The 20,711-nt window shown below is 50.0% G+C and overlaps 1 protein-coding gene and 1 long non-coding RNA gene across 2 annotated transcripts in view; one reads left to right on the forward strand and one right to left on the reverse strand.

Annotated features, from left to right (window-relative positions):
- LOC128420240 (uncharacterized) overlaps positions 1-20,711 on the forward strand; it is a 241,864-nt gene that overhangs the window by 89,073 nt on the left and 132,080 nt on the right. The window lies entirely within an intron of this gene.
- Positions 1,281-18,783, reverse strand: LOC128420233 (cytochrome P450 2F5-like). Its single transcript, XM_053401803.1, has 10 exons — positions 18,376-18,783; positions 17,937-18,097; positions 16,083-16,084; positions 15,435-15,584; positions 15,185-15,345; positions 13,042-13,218; positions 9,068-9,209; positions 6,304-6,491; positions 3,093-3,234; positions 1,281-2,214 (listed from the first exon to the last, which is right to left on the reverse strand). Exons 1-10 carry the CDS (start codon positions 18,553-18,555, stop codon positions 2,033-2,035), a joined length of 1,485 nt encoding a protein of 494 aa, XP_053257778.1. The 5' UTR covers positions 18,556-18,783; the 3' UTR covers positions 1,281-2,032.

Below are 20,711 nucleotides of genomic sequence, written 5' to 3' on the forward strand. Positions count from 1 at the left end.
ACAGGGATCTTGCGCCACAAACCCCTCTTCCTTGCAAAGACCGGACTTTTTGCCGTAAGGAAAGAGACGGGGAAATCCACTGGGAAGTGTGGAATATCCCTCGCTTTGATGCAACATAGGTAAACTGTGGAACTCCCACCAACAGGAGGCTGTGATAGCCACCAGTTTAAGGTAAAGGGACCCCTGACCATTAGGTCCAGTCGTGGCCGACTCTGGGGTTGCGGCGCTCATCTCGCTTTTTTGGCTGAGGGAGCCGGCGTACAGCTTCTGGGTCATGTGGCCGCTTCTTGCGAAACCAGAGCAACGCATGGAAAAGCCGTTTACCTTCCCGCCAGAGCGGTACCTATCTACTTGCACTTTTGTGCTTTCGAACTGCTAGGTTGGCAGGAGCAGGGACTGAGCAATGGGAGCTCACTCCGTCGTGGGGATTCGAATCACTGACCTTCTGATTGGCAAGTCCCAGGCTCTGTGGTTTAACCCACAGCGCCACCCGCATCCCTTAGCCACCAGTTTAGATGGCCACTAGTTTAGATGTCTTTAAAATAGGATGGGACAAATTCACGGTGCAATTGGCCTGATCCAGCGGCCAGGGTCTTGCAGAGGCAGTCTATGAAGATTCCCAGGTCACTGCGAGAAGAGGTGGCTGGACTAAATGGCCCAACCCAGCAGCCTCTCCTTACGTCTTTACGTTCTTGTGTCCTTAACAGCATCTAACCCACCCACCCCCACCCACAAATCAGAATGAGTGTTCCACAAACAGGCCACCTGGAAGTGCCCTGAATACCAAGATGCAGAAAGGGAGTTGGTCCACGGCTGGCAGAAGCCGGTTCCAGTGGCATAGTGTGGTTTGCCAGTGCCTGGGACCATGCATTCAACTGCCTAACAGTGTCCCGAGTCGCCCAGGAGATCACAGCCACAAAGGTAAGAAAAGAAGAGTCGTTGTCTGAAGAGGTCACTTCCAGGCTCACATGGAGAAGCTGTTTTAACTGAGAACAGGGAAGGAAGAGCGCAGCTGTAGTGAGGCCCTGCTGGGTGTTGAAATTTTGCAGCAACTGCCCCTGTGCGCCCCCCTCCATGCTACACCACTGGCTGGCCCCTTATAAGGCACAGCACCAAATGTCACCGCCAGCCCATCGCTGGGGCAGCAAACACCAGACCAGCAGGTCATCTGGGAGCAAAACCTGCCCTGCCCTGCTGGTGAGCTCCTGCGCTCCTGCCACAGCCCTCCTACTGCTGAAGACATGCCCGTCTTGGCCTGGAGGATGCATTTGCTCTCAGCCTTTGGAAGGAAGAGTCCTTTATTAGTAAATGCTTACACCGACCTCTTGAGAAAGAGCATAGCTGAGATTACCCGACCTAATATTTCTGCTGGGCAGGGCAAGAATGTGGAGGAGCAAGGGGAATCTGGGCACGATCCCAGTCTGCAGTTTCCAGAAAGCAATCATGGCTCTCCGAGGGAAGGAATTCGAACCCCAAAGCAGTATTTGGGCAGAGGGTCCCGGGAGCCGTTGTCACATTACAGAGGGTTCTGGGGTGCTTTTCTCCAGATTGGCAATGTCCCTTTAAAATGTCGCTGCCTGGGTGAGCCCCTGGCAAGCTGGGGTGCGTAAGGCGGGCCTGCACCAGATTAACCCCACCGTTTTGAAAATGAAAGCCGCCCATGCCCCGACTTGTGCCTGCCCCACCTCAGGCATGCAAAGCTGCATAGGCACCCCTGGAACTGCCTGCCACTGAGTCAGGCCAATGGAGCATCTAGTCCAAGTCTCTCTTTTCCTGCATGGGGGTGGGCACATTCAGAGCCCTGCACCCCCTTCTGCATCTTGCATTGTGCTAAGAAAATGCCCAATTTTCCCTCCCCCTGCAAAAGATCCAGCCAGCTTCCACCTATAGGTAAAGAAAGTCACCTGGGCTACGGTTGGCAAGGAGGACAGAGCCTTCCCCAAGGTGGCGCCCCCAGAAACACCGGGGGAGCCTCACCCCGCCAGGGAAGGCTGTTCTGGGGAGATGGGGGGCAAGCGGCAAGAGGGGCAGCTCAGCGGGGGACAATGCGGCATCTGTAGGGGCGAGGGACGTTCCCTGTGCCGCTGGACAGGGGCGAGAGGTCCAGCTCCTCGCGGGGGCAGGTGGGCTGGAAGGTGAAGCACTGGAGGAGTTTGGTGAGATACAGGAACAGCTCCATGCGCGCCAAACCTTCTCCCAGGCACAAGCGTTTCCCTGAAGAGAAAAAACAAACAAACCAGTCAACAGTTCCTTTGAGGCTTTGCATTCGTGAGCAAGAGTTTCAGCACCTAAATTTCTGTACATAAACTGCTCTCTAGCGTATGGTTACCAGACGTCCCTGTTTTCTGGGGACAGTCCCCGGATTTACAAATATGTCCCTGGACAAATTCCATCTCCGGAATGTCCTCGGATTTCATTAATCTTTAACGAAAGGCCCAGATCACATTTCTTGGCCCAGAAGCTTCTGTTGCTCAACCCTAATTGCTCAAGGTAATACTTCTTCTCAGATTAAACGAACTCACCCTTCTCTTCCAGATTTCACCCTGTTTTGGCAACACTAGAAAGTTGTTGTGATGCCACCCAGGGTGGCTGGGGCAACCCAGTAAGATGTGTGGGGTATAAATAGTGAGATTATCATTATGGAATGGGACGTCCCTACTTTCATCAGAGAAATGTTGGAGTATGGTCACCAGACGTCCCCGTTTCCCAGGGACAGTCCCTGGATTTACAAATCTGTCCCCAGACAAAATCCGTCCCCGGAATGTCCCCGGATTTCATTTATTGTCCCTGGATTTATATTTGAAGTCTTGTAGATTTATTAGTAGGGAATGAATGTTGCGTGATGGTTCAACGGCACAAGACACATCATATGAGGACTTCCGGCGAGGCAAAATGGTGGGGGCCACAGCGGGGAGCAGCTCCTGAAGCCAGCCATCACAGAGCAGGAATTATAACAGGCTCTTGGATACCCCATAAGGGGAAAAGGGCAGTTTTTGTCTACAACACAATCCAGGGGGGCAATACGAGGGCCCATTCCTTACACCTCCCCGCTCCCCACTGCCTATCTTGCCACCCCCCGACTAGGAACTCACCAGCAGAAAAGGGCATGAAGGCATCGCTTCGGCGGAAGCCGCCTTTCTCGTCCAGGAAGTGGGTAGGGTCAAAAGCTTCCGGGTTCTTGAACTGGGTGGGATCTTTGTGGACAGAGTGAAGAAGAGGCATGATGTTGGTGCCCTGTTGGGGGGAAAGGGGAGAAGCAAGTTGGCAAGGCCAGAAATGCCCCAGAATGTGGGCTTCCAGCCTTCTAGGGCCATGCCAGTCACTGAGAGCACCCTCGTGCCACTTTGACTGCTGTTCCGGTCGCCTCCCCTGAAAAAGACTGCAGAGCTGGAAAATGCTTCTGAAAATCCGTTGCTGGTTTTCCCATATCGGACATCTGGTTGGCCACTGTGAGAGCCACTGGCCTGATCCAGACCCTCCAAGTGTCCCTATTTTCTAGGGACGTCCCTGATTTAGAGAGGCCATCCCAGTTTCTGATTTGATCCCAGAATGTCCCACTTTTCCTTAGGACGTCCCTATTTTCATTGGAGAAATGTTGGAGGGTATGGAGTTATCCAACCCCCAAGCCATGTGAAGGCAATCCTGTATAGGGAAGTTTTTTAAATGTTTCATGTTTTATGTTTTTATATACGTAGGAAGCTGCCCAGAGTGGCTGGGGCAACCCAGTCAGATGCTCGGGGTATAAAGAGTAAAATTATCAGTATGGAACGGGACGTCCCTATTTTCATCAGAGAAATGTTGGAGGGTAATGCTGATCCAAGCCAGAGTGGTACCTATTTATCTACTTGCACTTCATGCTTTCGAACTGCTAGGTTGGCAGGAGCAGGGACCAAGCAACGGGAGCTCACCCCATCACAGGGATTTGAACCGCCGACCTTCTGATCGGCAAGTCCTAGGCTCTGTGGTTTAACCCACAGCGCCACCCGCGTCCCTTAAAGTGGTATAAGAGTGCTTTAAAGGCATGTGTGGATGTGACCCCCCCCACACACACACATTGACTTTCAGTCCATCTGCCCAGCCAGCAGTTGTGCTTTTGCATTTTATCTACCCATCCATCTAGTTTATGAATCACTCTATCCTCCTTCATATGCCCAATGGACATCTCCATTTATTAATTTACAATCACAGATCATCATAATCTGATAAGTGTTGCTTCTTTCATGGTGATTCAGCAGGGTGTGCCTCACCTACGAACATAAGGAGAGTCTGGTGGATCAGGCCCATGCCCCATCTAGTCCGGCATCCTGTTCTCAGAGTAGCCACCCAGATGCCCCAAAGTGAAGCCCACAAACAGGTCCTGAGTGCAAGAGCCCTTTAGGGGAAGCCCAGAAGGAGGAGAATAATAATAATAATAATAATAATAATAATAATAATAATAATAATAATAATATTATTATTATTTATACCCCGCCCATCTGGCTGAGTTTCCCCAGCCACTCTGGGCGGCTCCCAATCAGTGTTAAAAACAGTACAGCATTACATATTAAAAACTTCCCTGAACAGGGCTGCCTTAAGATGTCTTCTGAATGTCAGGTAATTATTTATCTCTTTGACATCTGATGGGAGGGCGTTCCACAGGGCGGGCGCCACTACCGAGAAGGCCCTCTGTCTGGTTCCCTGTAGCCTCACTTCTCGCAATGAGGGAACCGCCAGAAGGCCCTCAGCACTCGACCTCAGTGTCCGGGCTGAACGATGGGGGTGGAGACGCTGAGCCCCAGAGCTTTCTTCCCCTCCTGAGGCTTCCAGCCAATGGTATTCATAAGTATTACTTTCTCCAGTGGTGGCACACGTGTGTGCTCTTCACAAACCAGAGCATGTTGCCTTCACATTCTTTCCAAGCACAATTCAAAGTGTTGGTGCTGACCTTAAAAGCCCTAAATGGCCTCAAAGGCCCAGTAGACCTGAAGGAGTGTCTCCATCCCCCTCACTCCAGACCCATCACCGAGGTCCAGCACAGAGGGCCTTCTGGAGGTTCCCTCCCTGCGAGAAGCAAGGTTTCAGGGAACCAGGCAGAGGGCCGTCTTGGTGGTGGCTCCTGCCCTGTGGAACGCCCTCCCACTAGATGTCAAGGAAATAAACAACTATCTGACTTTTAGAAGACATCTGAAGGCTTCCAACCAAATATTAAAATACAGTAATACATCAAACATTAAAAGCTTCCCTGAACAGGGCTGCCTTCAGATGTCTTCTAAACGTTTGGTAGGAGGGCGTTCCACAGGGCGGGCGCTACTACCAAGAAGGCCCTCTGCCTGGTTCCCTGTAATTTGGCTTCTCGCAATGAGGGAACCGTCAGAAGGCCCTCGGCGCTGGACCTCAGTGTCCAGGTAAAATTATGGGGGTGGAGTCGCTCCTTCAGGTATACTGGGCCTTTGAGGCCGTTTAGGGCTTTAAAGGTCAGCACCAACACTTTGAATTGTGCTCAGAGACATACTGGGAGCCAATGAAGATCTCTCAGGACTGGTGTTATGTGGTCTCGGCAGCCACTCCCACTCACCAGTCTAGCTGCCGCATTCTGGATTAGTTGTAGTTTCTGGGTCACCTTCAAAGGTAGCCCCACATAGAGCGCATTGCAGTAGTCCAAGCAAGAGATAACCAGAGCATGCACCACTCTGGCAAGACAGTCCGCAGGCAGGTAGGATCTCAGCCTGCATACCAGATGGAGCTGGTAGACAGCTGCCCTGGACACAGAATGGACCTGCGCCTCCATGGACAGCTGTGAGTCCAAAATGACTCCCAGGCTGCGCTCCTGGTCCTTCAGGGGCACAGTGACCCCATTCAGGACCAGGGAGTCCTCCACACGTGCCCACCCCCTGTACCCCAAAAACAGAATTATTATTATTAGCTTTCCAAAAGAAAGACTACCCCTGCCTCGGGAGGCCCTGCTGTTGCTACCAGAGTTCTCCACCGCCTTTCTCTAGAGGAGAAGTCTTTCTCTCCAGGAGCCACCCTTGAGTGGCACAAAGGCTCAGAATTTGACTCTACTCCAGATGGGAAATAGAGTTCAAAACGAGGGCACTTTCTTTAGAAGGGGGGTTTCTCCTCATCCTCTCATGAAACAGCAGCGCCATGCAGAACCATCTCCAAGCCACAACCGTGACCTGAGACAGGAACAGAAGGATGTCGGACTTTGCGTGAACACAGCCAGCACCAATCAGAAAGCGTTTGTTCCCCATCCCACCATCAGCAGCCCAAAGATAAACTTCCCATCTCTTGGGAAGGGGGGATTTTTTTATTCCCAAGCACCTTTGGGAGCAAAAAGCCACGGAAGTGGGTGTCTTTGGTCACAGCGTGGGGGACCCCCAGGGGGATGAGATCAACGAATCTCTGGATCTCGTGGATCACGGCGTCCGTGTATGGCATCTTCACCCGGTCCTCAGTCGATGGGCTGCGGTGAGGACCAATGACCTTGCTGATCTCTTCTTGGACCTTGGCTGCAGACAAAATAATAATAATAATAATAATAATAATAATAATAATAATAATAATAATTATTTATTTATAATTTGCACATCTGGCTGGTTTCCCCAGCCACTCTGGGTAGCTCCCAACAGATTAGTGAATTGGCAGCGAAATGTTAAGTCATAAACTGTTGAGTTGCGATGAAGGCAATGGCATTGGCAAAAGCAACACTAAAACCAAGCTGTAAAACAGTAAAGCTTAACCATAAAACTGAAGACTCAATTGGGGCTGCCACTGCCATCTTACCTGAAGCTTCCCTAGCTCTACTGTTGCATCATTATTGTTGTTGCTGTTGTTGTTAATATCATCATCATCATCAATTTCATTTGTATACTGCCCTCTACCTGCGGGTCTCAGGGCGGTCCACAGGATAAAATCACAATATAAAAACACAAAATACATAATCAAAATGAAAACAACCCAATACCTCCCCTTTGTTAAGATAGTAAGCGTTTCAACAATGGTTTGTTCATTCTTTTATATGATTTATGCTGTATTTGTGATGTTCTGTTATGTCCTGCCGTGTTACTGCTATTTATTGCTTGTAAGCTGCTTTAGTAGGATTCATTTGAATGAAAAGCAGCATAGAAACATAATTAATCAAATCCATCAAATGTCAGAGACACTGAGAGAGATGGACCGATTGTCCGGCTCAGCGCCTGAGGGCCTCACTCCTGCCACTCACCACCTGGCCTAGGGCGGGGCCTAATGGGCTCTATAAAGGACCACTGCCGCCGCCGCCACTTGGCAGAGAGGGCTGAGTTTTGTTTTTTGTTTAAATTGCTGTTATTTTTTACCTATGTCATGTTAAACTGTGATATTAATGCTGCATTCTTAGTTTTAAATTTTGATTTATGTGGAAATGGTTTTCCGTTTGGTTGTGTATTTTTTGATGTGGTTTATTTATTGTTTATGACTTTTCTAATTGTGTAAATCTTGTCATGTTGTAAGCCGCCTTGAGGATTGTTTTTAACTGTGGGAAGGCGGCACACAAATAAAAAATGATGATGATGGTGATGATGATGATGATGATGATGATGATGATGATGATGATGATGAAGGCATGTTCCAGCATGTTTGCATGGTGGCAGAGGGCATCTTGCTTCCTGGGCTCAGGATCCCAGTTCAATTTGGGTAGCACAAGGTGATGGAAAAGGCATCTCTGGGCCTCGAGATTTTTGTTGTTGTTGTTGTTTAGTCGTGTCCGCCTCTTCGTGACCTCCTGGACCAGAGCACGCCAGGAACTCCTGTCTTCCACTGCCTCCCGCAGTTTGGTCAAACTCATGCTGGTAGCTTCGAGAACACTGTCCCACCATCTCGTCCTCTGCCGTCCCCTTCTCCTTGTGCCCTCCATTTTTCCCAACATCAGGGTCTTTTCCAGGGAGTCTTCTCTTCTCATGAGGTGGCCAAAGTCTTGGAGCCTCAGCTTCAGGATCTGTCCTTCCAGTGAGCACTCAGGGCTGATTTCCTTCAGAATGGAGAGGTTTGATCTTCTTGCAGTCCATGGGACTCTCAAGAGTCTCCTCCAGCACCAGAATTCAAAAGCATCCATTCTTCAGCGATCAGCCTTCTTTATGGTCCAGCTCTCACTTCCATACAGCACTCGAGATCTTAGAAAACCTAATACTGTGTGCGTGTCGGGTTAGGCTTATGTGTATGTATATTATCAGCATCATGCGTGTGGCATGTGACAGGCAGTGTGGCATAATGGTTCAAGTGTTGGACTAGGACCTGGAAGAGGCCAAGGTTCAAATTCCCACTCCTTCCCTGGGTGACCTTGGCTGCCAGTCACCGCCTCTCAGCCTGGCTGTGATGGCCTGGGACTCAGAACCAGAGGAGACTCAGTCTGCACCGGATCCTTTGCCTCAGGCATCATCTGAACCAAGCTTGGGGCCTGATCCTGAAGAGTCCCAGTCTGCACAGGTTCCCCTGCAACAAGCACCAGCTGGCCGAGTCAGGGGCCTGAGCCTGCCCTGGCTCCAGATGCAGGGTTGACCTTGTTGCCTTCAGGTGGGCCATCACTTACAGCAGCTCCACTACCAGTTGGGTCAGGGGAGGCTGAGGCGGCCCCTGGGTCTAGTAACCCATCGATGTCTCCCGAGCTGCAGAGACTAAGGTCTGAGAGAAGGAGAGACCGGAGTACTCGCAGGAAGAGTGCTCGCCTCTGGGCAAAACAGGGAGGTGAGTCGCCGGGGGATCAGGGCCGCCCGCTACCCTGACAAAGATAAAAGGCTGTCGGACCCCGCCCCAGGTTGCGGGAGCAAAATTGCTGTATGCTAGATCCTGCCTGAGATCCTGTACCTGTCCTTGTCTGGTTTCCTGCCTTGACCCTGTCGGACTGACTCCTAGCAGAACCTTCGGATTCTGGACCGGTCCTGGACCGTGTTTCATGGCTTACCCCCGGGCCCAGCACACTAGCTTACCTCACAGGGTTCTTGTGAGGATAAATTGGGGAGGAAGACAACCATGTGCTCATCCAGCTTGAAAGAAGGTGAGGTACGAACATGGTCAATGGACCATGGCCAATGGATCAACGAGCAACGCTCACCTGCGACCTCCGGGTGCTTCATGAGGATGAGGATCCCGTAGCGAAGGGTGGTGCTGACGGACTCCGTTCCCCCAAAGAAAAGGTTGTGGGTGGTCATGACAAGCGTGTTGATGTGGAAGTGGCTGAAGGGGTCCTTCTTTTCCTGCGGAGAGAGATGGAGATGCCCAGGACATGAGCTTTACACAAAGGGACGAGGCACGGGGCGTTTATCAGCTCTCTGTGACCTCACCAATCTAGTTGTGACCTCGCACTGCTAGACTTGCACGTATTTCCTGTGAAATATAATCGCCTCCATGGCAGGAAATTCTTATTAAACTCAATCTGCTAGATCTTTATGTGCCCGATTGTCCAGAGCTTTGGGCTGGGTTGTCACCAATATGCTGATGACACCCAGCTCTATCTGCTGATGGATGGCCATACCGACTCGGCCCCGGACACACTGACCAGATGCTTGGAAGCTGTGGCCGGATGGTTTCGTGGGAGCCGATTGAAACTAAATCCTTCGAAGACAGAGGTCCTCTGGCTGGGTCGGGATGGCAAAGGGATGAGGGACCAATTCCCTTCTCTTGCGGGGGCCTAATTACTGCCCCTGCCTTCCGTTAAGAGTCTGGGTGTAATCCTTGACGCCTCCCTTTCCATGGAGGCGCAGGGTACAGTAACAGCCAAGGCAACATTTTATTATTGATTGTTAGCCGCCCTGAACCCAGTCTTGGCTGGGGAGGGCGGGGTATAACTACAATTATTTATTATTATTATTATTATTATTATTATTATTATTATTATTATTGGTTGGCAGCTGGCATAATCTGGCCGTCTTGCCTTCTTTGACGGCCGTTCCTCTCCCTCTTGGGATGCCTCGGGGAGGAAGGTTGGATGGACTGCGATGGAGGGAGCCTCGCTGTTTTCAAGAGGGAGGAAGTCACAGACCAGCAAATTCGTGTTGCACAATTAAAGCCGATTTAGCCAATTTAGGTTGCACAATTAAGGCTGATTTAGCAACAAACACACACACACACACACCCCAAAACATTCCGGACTTTAAAAAGATGAAAAAATGTTTTAAGAAATATTTTAAAGAATCAGCGAGGCTCCTCACAGAGTCCCTGCCATGGGAGCATATTCACCCAGTGCTTTGCGAGTTGCACTGGCTCCCGGTGGAGTATCGGGTCAGGTTTAAGGTGCTGGTTTTGACCTTTAAAGCCCTTTGTAGCTTAGGGCCCTTGTATTTACAGGACCACCTCTCCTGGTATGCCCGGCAGAGGACCTTAAGGTCCGTGAATAATCATAGTCTAGAGGTCCTGGGCCCTAAGGAAGTCAGACTATCCTCCACCAGGGACAGGGCCTTCTCAGTGATGGCTCCGACCTGGTGGAATGCTCTGTCCCATGAGACCAGGGCCCTGCAGGATTTAACTTCCTTCCGCAGGGCCTGTAAGACAGAGCTATTCCACCTGGCTTTCAACTTGAACTTAGCCTGATCTTTTATTCCCCTTCCTTCCCTCCCCCTCCCCTTTTTATGAAGATTACCTGCTCTGGGATCCCACAGCTAATTCTCCCTTGGTCTCCTCGCCGGCCCAAATAGGACTACCGTATTTTTCGGGAAATGTGTGTGCGTCCTATGGAGCGAATGCAGGCTCCTTGGCTTCGCCGCAACGCGCCTGTCCAGCGACGCCGGAGGAGGAACAGAAGGGTCTCCTTCTGTTCCTTCTCCAGCTTCGCTGAAGGGCAGTGCACCTTCTCCCTCTCTGCGCAGCGCCTCTCCTGTGAAGGAGAGGCGCTGCGCAGAGAGAGAGAGAAGGCGCAGCGCCCCTTGAGCAACGCGCCTGTCCTGGAAGCCGGAGGAGGAACAGAAGGAGACCCTTCTCCTCCCACTTCGCAGCGACGCGACTGTGCTGGAAGCCAGAGGAGGAACAGAAGGGTCTCCTTCTGTTCCTTCTCCAGCTTCGCTGAAGGGCGGTGCACCTTCTCCCTCTCTGCGCAGCGCCTCTCCTGTGAAGGAGAGGCACTGCGCAGAGAGAGAGAGAAGGCACAGCGCCCCTTGAGCAACGCGCCTGTCCTGGAAGCCGGAGGAGGAACAGAAGGGTCTCCTGTTCCTCCTCCCGCTTCGCAGCGACACGCCTGTCCAGCGAAGCCCGAGGAGGAACAGAAGGGTCTCCTTCTGTTTCTTCTCCAGCTTCACTGAAGGGCGCTGCCCCTTCTCCCTCTCTGCGCAGCACCTCTCCTGTGAAGGAGGGACGCTGCGCAGAGAGAGAGAAGGCGCAGTGCCCCTTCAGCGACGCATCTGTCCTGGCTTCTGCTTTAGCCCTGCGCAGCCTCTTTGAGCAGGGGGAGCCTTCATCCCGCTGCCCTGAAGAGGCTTGGCGCGGTTACCCCAGAAGCCAGAACAGCCACACGGTATCCCAGAAGCCAGATCCCTCTTGCTGTTCTGGCTTCTTGGGTTCAGAATAATTTTTTCTTGTTTTCCGCCTCCCAAAACTAGGTGTGCCCTATGGTCCGGTGCGCCCTATGGTGCGAAAAATACTGTAATTTAGCCAGCTATCCCTGGTGATCATCTAATGTTTATTGGATGGATTTTCCCCCTAAACTGATTTTTGAATTCTGAATTTATTGTTATTCACAGTTTATACTGTATTTTAATGTGTTTTATGTTGCATCAATTAAGTGTTTTAAATTTGTTGTTAGCCGCCCTGAGCCCGGTTTTTGAACCGGGAAGGGCGGGATATAAATAAAACTGTATTATTTATTATTATTTATTATTTCTGTTTACTTGACAGGAGGCACCTCTAATTTGTTTGTGATCTATAATACCTGGCAAATGAGCTTGAAAGATATGTGAGCTGTCTAACAAAAACAGGTGCCAGCGGTGTCCAACTTTTGAGACTTTATGAAAGCGTATTTATTCACACACCCCAGGGCCTTTGCTGGTCAGGGGCACCAAGGCCATGGATAATTGTTTGGTCATAGTTGAATAAACTGGTTTTTAATCTTTTGCTTGTATTGTATTGTACTGGCAATCTTGTATTGCCTTGAAGTTTTAACGGAAGGCAGTATCCAAACATTTTAAATAAGCACATTATGCAAGAACGTGGTGTTGCAAAGGAAGCTATTCATCTCAGTTTGCCTAAGGCTTTCTGAGTTACACACATTCCTCTGAAGTGATAGTTTGCAGAGGTTGCGGCGAACAGTTAAACTGTGGAACTGCCTGCCACAGGAGGCAATGATGGCCACCAACTTGTGTGGCATTAAAAGAGGACTGGACCAATTCATGGAGGAAGAGAGGGCTGTCTGTGGCTCCGAGCCAGGGTGGGCTCTGCTCTGCTTGCAAAGTTGGAGACAGCAAAGCTACAGAATCTCAGTTGCTGGAAACCCCAGGAGGGGAGAGGCTCTTGTGGTCAGATCCTGCTTGTGGGCTCCCTTTTCAGGCATCTGCTAAAGAAGGCTGGGCTAGAGGGGCCCTTGGCCTCATCCACCAGGCTCTTCTTATGTCCTTGTTTGTTGGCTTTTAATCTTTGCAGCCGTAATATGCTTTTCACTCATCATTAAGGGTTTATTTTCTTTGGAGATTTGCATCTCTTGGATATTACATTGATCCTACTTGTTGTTCGTCCTTCCCAAGAGAGGGATTTCAGGGCAGGTGTGGCACCTGAGCTTTGCAAATGGTGCTGCACAACACACACACCCCTCTTTGGACATGTCCCAAATCCAGGGCTTACCTGGGACGGGGCTCAGGTTACCCCACACCTGCCCTGTCTTGGCCTCCACCAAAAGACGGGGAGATTATCTCCAAGGTGAGCAAACAAGCAAGGCGAGGCCTCCATTGTCCATGGCAGAACACACCCTCGCCCTTGATGAAGCCACCAGGAAGCTGCCCTGGTGCCCCCAGCCAGGAACGCCCCCTCTGCCCTTTCCCTGCCGGCCCCAGGTGAGAAGAAGCACGTAGACAAGGACTTAGCCCCCCTCAAAGCCCAAGGGCTCACCTCTTGCATTTTGAGCAGGAAGCTATCAATGAAGTCGCGAGGGCAGCTGGGGTCGAAGGTCGCCTGGTGCTCCTTGACCATCTCCAGAATGAAGAGGCGCAACTTCTCAAAGTTGGCGAAAAGTTGCTTGTGAGGTCCGGGCAGGTAGCGCAGGATGTGGGGGAAAGTGTTGTACAACTAGGGAGGGAGGGGAAGACGAAAGATGGAAGGCCCCGACCCTGCAAGTACTCGCTTGTGCGAGAGGGCAAGTGTTTCAGGGAGAGCCTCCCTTTCACAATCCAGTTTAAGAACAAAACCCCCATGCATGTCACTTTGCTGAGAAAATACACAAGGGAGAACTTTACTAGGCTTCAGGGGAAGGAAGGAAGGAAGGAAGGAAGGAAGGAAGTAAGTCCTGGATTTGTGGGGAAAGCTGTAGAGGAATCCTGTCTACAACCCCTTAGGACAGAACATGAGCAATATTATTATTATTATTATTATTATTATTATTATTATTATTATTATCATTATTATTATTATTAATACCCCAGCCATCTGGCTGGGTTTCCCCAGCCACTCTGGGCGGCTTCCAACAAATTATTAAAATATAGTACAGTAGTCTGTTAAACACTAAAAGCTTCCCTAAACAGGGCTGCCTTCAGACGTCTTCTAAAAGTCTGGTAGTTGTTTTTCTCTTTGACATCTGGTGGGAGGGCGTTCCATGGGGCAGGTGCCACCACCGAGAAGGCCCTCTGCCTGGTTCCCTGCAGCTTTGCTTCTCGCAGTGAGGGAACCGCCAGAAGGCCCTCGGCGTCCACGCAGAACGATGGGGGTGGAAACACTCCTTCAGGTATACTGGGCCTTTGAGGCTGTTTAGGGCTTTAAAGGTCAACACCAACACTTTGAATTGTGCTCGGAAACGTACTAGGAGCCAATGTAGGTCTTTCAAGACCTGTGTTAAGTGGTCTCAGCGGCCGCTCCCACTCACCAGTCTAGCTGCCGCATTCTGTATTACTTGTAGTTTCCGGGTCACCTTCAAAGGTAGCCCCACGTAGAGCGCATTGCAGTAGTCCAAGCGGGAGATAACTAGAGCATGCACCACTCTGGCGAGACAGCAACTACTCTACTCTGAACTTAAAAATGGAAAGTGTAATGCTAATGGTCAACAAAAGAGGTATAAAGACTGCCTCAAGGCAAATCTTTAAAAATGCAATATAAACACCGACAACCAGGAAATACTTGCCTGCGAGTGCTCTAGTTGGAGAACAGCCTTTACCAAAATGTCATGGGCTTTGAAGACACTCGAACTCAGGACGCAAGGGAGAAACGTGCTAAGAGGAAGGCATGCTTAGCAAATCCACACCGGGATCAACTCCCGCCCGGAAATCAATGTCCCCACCGTGGAAGAACGTGTGGGTCCAGAATTGGCCTCCACAGTCACTTACGGACTCATCGTTAAAACCGTGTTTATGGAAGACAATCTTACTTGGCTACAATTTGGAGTCCCCCAAAAAAGGAGGCGTCGTATACATGGGGGCATGTTATACACGGAAAAATATGGTACATGGCAGCCTAGGCCATTGGCTGGGCGGTGCCTTGAATGAATGAACATTTCTGAAATCGTGATACATAGAGCCTTCTGAAAGCGAATGTGAAGGGGAAAGTCTGGCCTATTTCTCCATCCTTGAGCAATGGTCAACCTATCCACAGCCAACAAATCTAGAAAAAGAGTCTTACAAACTAGTTCTGCATTGCAAGCTTTGAATATTTATGATAAACAGAAACAGACATCAAGATTCACTGGTGTGTATACTTGGCTACGAGTGATCGCCAAAGAAAGAAAGGAAGGAAGGGAGGGAGGGAGGGAGGGAGGGAGGGAGGAAGGAAGGAAGGAAGGAAGGAAAGAAAGAAGAAGAAGAAATATCAAGGGTTCCTTGCCATAATGGCTCTGTTCCCCCGCCTCTGTCTGCCTCTGAATGCCACTATCTGGATATTGCAAGTGGAGAAAATGAGGCTCTTGCACTCAAGTCCTGCTTGTGGACTTCTTCCCCTCGGTGCACCCAGCTGGCCACTGTGGGGACACCAGGCTAGAGGGGGCCCCTTTGGCCTGATCCAGCTGACAGGCTCACCTGGCTTTCTGCCTTCCCAAGGGATCGGGACTCACCTGGGCACAAGGCGAGCTGAAGATGCGGAAGCTGTCGTTCATCAGCCCGACCAAAGTCAGGAATTTCTTGTCCTCGTAGTCAAACCGGTCCCCGAAAACGATGGAGCAGATGACGTTGGAGACGGCGTGGCCAAGGGTGAGGGTGAGGTCAGAGGGCTCTCCTGCAAAAGGGACAGGTGGAAAGGCCAGAACTTTGCAGGTGTGTGTGGCCCCGCCCAACCCCACCTGCCCCAAGGAACAGCAAACGTACCTTTGGTCTTTGCCAGCTCTTGCACCAGGTACTGGGCCTCCTCCTGGATCCGCTCCTCAATGCTGCGCTTCCCCATGCCAAAATTGCGCAGCGTGTGTATCGCAAAACGGCGCAAGACCTTCCATTTCTCCCCTTGAGACAGGGAAATCCCTATGGGAGGGGGGAGAAAACATTGGCTAGAGACATCGCTCAAAGAGATAGCAATGGCTGGAGCCCTTAAGAGTGTGGGCAGTGCCAGGCATAGCTGTCAACTTTCAGATTTGAAAATAAGGGATCAGCAGCCTCACCTGTCCCAGGGACAGTCTACGGGATATCTAACAATCTGGGAGAGCAGCAGGAAACAGCGCTGGAATAAGGGAATTTCCCACAAAAAAAGGGAAGGTTGACAGCTATGGTACCAGGGCTGCAGAAGCAGATCCATTATTATTATTATTATTATTATTATTATTATTATTATTATTATTATTATTATTTTAAGACAAGGTGAGCCCATCCAGCCCAGCAAGTACCTCCACGAAGCCCTCAGGCAGCACACAAAGCCAACAGCTCACTCCCACTGTCGCTCTCCAAAGCAAATGGCATGCAGAGGTAGACTGCCTCTACACATGGAGGTGCCACTGTGTCCCCACAATCACGCCTCCCCTCCACCACTTTGAATTTCTCCATTCCTTTTCCGAAGTCATCTAAGCCAGTGGCACGCGGTGTAATTTTTCATAGGGGAACATTTAAGCGCTAGCTTGCGAGGGGCGTGAGATGTCATGCGTGTGATGTTGTGACGTCCTGACATCGCACACCTGAGCATCATGCCTCGCTCTCTAAGCTGGGCAGAAGCGTCCTGGGCTTTGTAAAGAAGGTGCCAGGGCTCTGGCAGGATGCCGGAGACCTGCTGCCTCCGTCCAAAAGCCGGGTGGGATTTGGGAAGATGGCAGGGTGGATTCTGGACCCATCAGAGCCTCGCTCCGCCCTCCCTAAACTGGGCAGAAGCTTCCCGGGCTTTGGGAAGGAGGCACCAGGGGGAAATTTAGGGGAATAGCCTAGTCCTCTTAGCCCAATGACCGCACGCCCCTGATCTAAGCTATTTGCCGTCACTACATATTGGGGCGTCCTGAGGAACCAAAAACTCTGCCCTCCTCCCCCTTCATTTTATATAGAACTATAGTTGGAAGTAAAGTAGAGACATCACCTTGCCAACAAAGGTCCATATAGTAAAAGCTATGGTTTTCCCAGGAGTGATGTATGGAAGTGAAAGCTGGACCATAAAGAAGGCTGATTGCCAAAGAATTGATGCTTTTGAATTATGGCGCTGGAGGAGACTCTTGAGAGTCCCATGGACTGCAAGAAGATCCAACCTCTCCATTCTGAAGGAAATCAGCCCTGAGTGCTCACTGGAAGGACGGATCCTGAAGCTGAGGCTCCAAGACTTTGGCCACCTCATGAGAAGAGAAGACTCCCTGGAAAAGACCCTGGTGCTGGGAAAGATGGAGGGCACAAAGAGAAGGGGACAACAGAGGACGAGATGGTGGGACAGTGTTCTCGAAGCCACAAACATGAGTTTGACCAAGCTGCGGGAGGCAGTGGAAGACAGGAGTGCCTGGCGTGCTCTGGTCCAGGGGGTCACGAGGAGGCGGACACGACTAAATGACTAAACAACAACAATAGCTGGAAGGGGCCCTAAGGGGACATCTAGTCCAACCCCCTGCAATGCAGGAATCTCAACTAGATCATACATGACAGGTGGCCATCCAACCTTTGGTTAAATGTCTCCAAGGAAGGAGAGTCTACCACAGGGGTGGGCAAACTTTTTCAGCAGGGGGCCGATCCACTGTCCCTCAGACCTTGCGGGGGGCCGGACTATATTTTGAAAAAATAATAAATGAATTCCTATGTCCCACAAATAACCCAGAGATGCATTTTAAATAAAAGGACACATTCTACTCATGCAAAAACACACTGATTCCAGGACTGATTTAGAAGGCGATTGGGCTGGATAGACAACTGACTTTAAGAAGACATCTGAAGGCAGCCCTGTTTAGGGAAGTTTTTAATGTTTAATGCCGTATTGTGTTTTTAATATCCTGTTGGAAGCTGCCCAGAGTGGCTGGGGAGACCCGGCCAGATGGGCAGGGTATAAGTAGTAGTAGTAGTAGTAGTAATAATAATAAAAAAAAAAAAAAAAAATTGCAGCAGATAACAAACTTCCTCCATCTTTCACAGGACAACCTTTCGATGTAAAGAGGCTATCTTGTTCCTGTCACCTGTCAATCTCCTCTTCTCCAGGTTAAACATGCCCAACTCTATCTCTCTGATTATGCCGCCTATGCTTTTGCCCAAACTGAGAAACATTAGAGGCTTTCTCCAAAAGAGGTGTTCAGACCGAATCTCATCGCCCTTTCCTGCCCCTTCTCCATCCCTGCACCTCTCTTTTTAGGAATCAACACACACACACACCCCTCCCCGCTCAGACACACCCGCCCCACCTGCAAGCGGAGGAAGCAGGCAGGCTCACTTCGGGTGAAGTCGAAAATCACCGGCAAGTCTCCGCGGGCACTGAACTCCTCGGCTTGGTCCACCAGGGCCTCCTTCACCACTTGGTACCCGCAGAGAACCACAAAGGGCTGAGGGCCCAGGTAGATGGTGTAGATAGATCCGTAGCGCTGGCTGAGCTGGAGGCAGATGGAGAAAAGGGGAGACGGAACCACGGGGCGCAGAAAGGACGTCGGGATGTAAGAAGAGCCTGCTGGATCAGGCCCAAGGGGGCCCGGCTGGTCCAGCATCCAGTTCCCACAGGGGCTGGACAGTTGCCTCTTTGGGGAAGCCAGCAAGCAGGATTCGAACTCAGGTTTGCCCCTCCCTTAGCCTCTTCTCAATTGCAAACAGGTGTCTTCCTAAAGGATCGCAGCAGCATTTAGCTGACCCCCCCACCCCAAGGGGCTGACCTTACCTCCAACATTGACTTCACCGTGTTCTTCATGTCCAGGAGGAGCAGATTGCCCACGATGGGCAGCGGCCGGGGTCCTGGGGGAAGATGCCCCTTCTTGCCCTGCCTGCTCCCTTTGAAGAACATCAGCAGGCAGGCGATGCAGACAGCCAGAAGGGCGGCCGTGGCTGCGCTGAACTCCATGCCAGCCTCCTTGCCCAACTCAAAGAAGGCTCCTGGTCGGGCGTGGGCTCAGATGCCAGCCTGCCTCATTCCTGGTGTGCCCACAAAACCTGATCCATGGAGAAGGAGGCGGGCACAGCCGACAATAGAACCGAGTGGCAATTGCGTAATTCCACACCGAGGGGGTCCAAAGCTCGAGCTGTTCGCCGGGCGAACTACCAGGGGCTGCAGGCTAAGCTCACTGCGGAGAGTCGCAACTATTTACTTTTTACTATTTCCTTTTGGGACGCAATCAAACCAAAACACCCCAGATCAAACGTAGCAACAATAAGGAGGGGGAGGGCTTGTTTCGTCTGGTTATGTAAGATGAGAGTTCGTAGAATTTGGAACTGCATAGAATTTCTAACTGGTAAATTTGTCTGTAACCCATCTAAGAAGTCAGTTTGCACTTTCTGCTTCTCCTGCCTCGATCTTCTTTTCCACATTTTTTACAAATTAATATAACATTATTACCATTTTAGTTTGGGGGCATTTATAGATTTATACAAAAGTAAGAAAAGGAATTTATCTGAAAGCCTTTCCTCCTTTTTTCCTTTTTCTGTCTTCTTTGGGATTTATTTTTTTTAATAAACTCTTCTTATTACTAGGTTTAGAACAATCTTGTAGGTGGGGTTTTTTTCTGACTATCAAGTGTATATAAATTTTATGAAATAAAAGGAAAAGGAAATAATTTACCCCTAGAGGGGGTAAATGCAGTCTGGGAAGCCAGGCCCTCCAAGTGTCCCTATTTTCCAGGGACGTCACTGATATAGAGAAGCCGTTCTGGTTTCTGTTTTGATCCCAGAATGTCCCGCTTTCCTTAGGATGTTCCTATATTCATTGGAGAAATGTTGGAGGGTATGAAGTTATTCAGCCCCTAAGCCGCCTGAAGGCAATCCTGTACAGGGAAGTTTTTTTAAAAAAAAAAATGCTTAGTGTTTTATTATGTTTTTACATATGTTGGAAGCTGCCCAGGGGGGGTGGGGCAACCCAGTAAGATGTGTGGGTAAAATTATTAGTAAAATTATCGTTATGGAATGAGACGTCCCTATTTTCATCGGAGAAATGTTGGAGGGTGTGGAAAGCTGAATGGGTAACCCAAATAAGGCCATATTTGTTTCTAGGGTGGCCAAAAAAGCATTGGACTTTTCCTGCTTCAGTCATGAATCAGTGGTGCTGTCATCACCTTAAAAGCGTGAGCTGTCCAGCCTTTTCTGTCAGTTGTAAGACCCTGAAGGAAGGGTCTTACCCCCACCCAGTTTGTCTATCCTGGTTCGCAGTGCTTTTTTTAAAAAGAGGGGGGAAAGGTGCCAGAACTCCCCATGAAGCATTCCCTCTGATGAAAATAGGGACGTCCGAGGGACGCAGGTGGTGCTGTGATCTAAACCACTGAGCCTAGGGGTTGCCGATCAGAAGGTCGGCGGTTCGAATCCCCGCGACGGGGTGAGCTCCCGTTGCTCGGTCCCTGCTCCTGCCAACCTAGCAGTTCGAAAAGCACGTCAAAGTGCAAGTAGATAAATAGATACCGCTCTGGGAAGGTAAGCGGCGTTTCCGTGAGCCGCTCTGGTTTCTCCAGAAGCGGCTTAGTCATGCTGGAAAAACTGTCTGCAGACAAACGTCGGCTCCCTCTGCCAGTAAAGCGAGATGAGCGCTGCAACCCCAAAGTCGTCTGCGACTGGACTTAACTGTCAAGGGTTCCTTTACCTTTTTAAGGAAAAGTGGGACATTCTGGGATCAAATCAGAACCTGGGATGGCTTCTGTAAAACCAGAACTGTCTATGGAAAATAAGGACACTTCACTTGTAGGGTCTTCATGAAGTTGTTAATGTAAGTGCCGCACTTTTAATGTTTTTTTGGGGAGAAGGTGCTGGTACTAAGTACCCTTTTTTACTTTTTATTTTGTTAGAGCGTTTATTAATTTTCCAATAAAAACATCTAATTAACATTCAAATCATAATCATAATCCAATAGAAATAAAAAAAACTAAAATAAAAAAAATTTACCAGAATTTGCTTCTGGTTTTACAGCTTCCCATGGCCTGAACTTCAAAGCAACTCTGAACTCCGATTTTATCTCTCCAAACTTCTTTGCCTCTGGCTCTGTGATCTTCAACGTGTCAAAAAACACGAATAATCTTT

Source organism: Podarcis raffonei, chromosome 8 (assembly GCF_027172205.1).
Source record: "Podarcis raffonei isolate rPodRaf1 chromosome 8, rPodRaf1.pri, whole genome shotgun sequence".
Lineage (NCBI taxonomy): Eukaryota > Metazoa > Chordata > Lepidosauria > Squamata > Lacertidae > Podarcis > Podarcis raffonei.

Coding starts and splice junctions, on each gene's coding strand:
- LOC128420233 (XM_053401803.1), bottom strand. CDS start 18,555: ATGGAGTTCAGCGCAGCCACGGCCGCCCTTCTGGCTGTCTGCATCGCC. Junction 18,098..18,375: donor CGGTGAAGTCAATGTTGGAG/GTAAGGTCAGCC, acceptor ATCTGCCTCCAG/CTCAGCCAGCGCTACGGATC. Junction 9,210..13,041: donor TCCTGCTCAAAATGCAAGAG/GTGAGCCCTTGG, acceptor CTCTCTCCGCAG/GAAAAGAAGGACCCCTTCAG.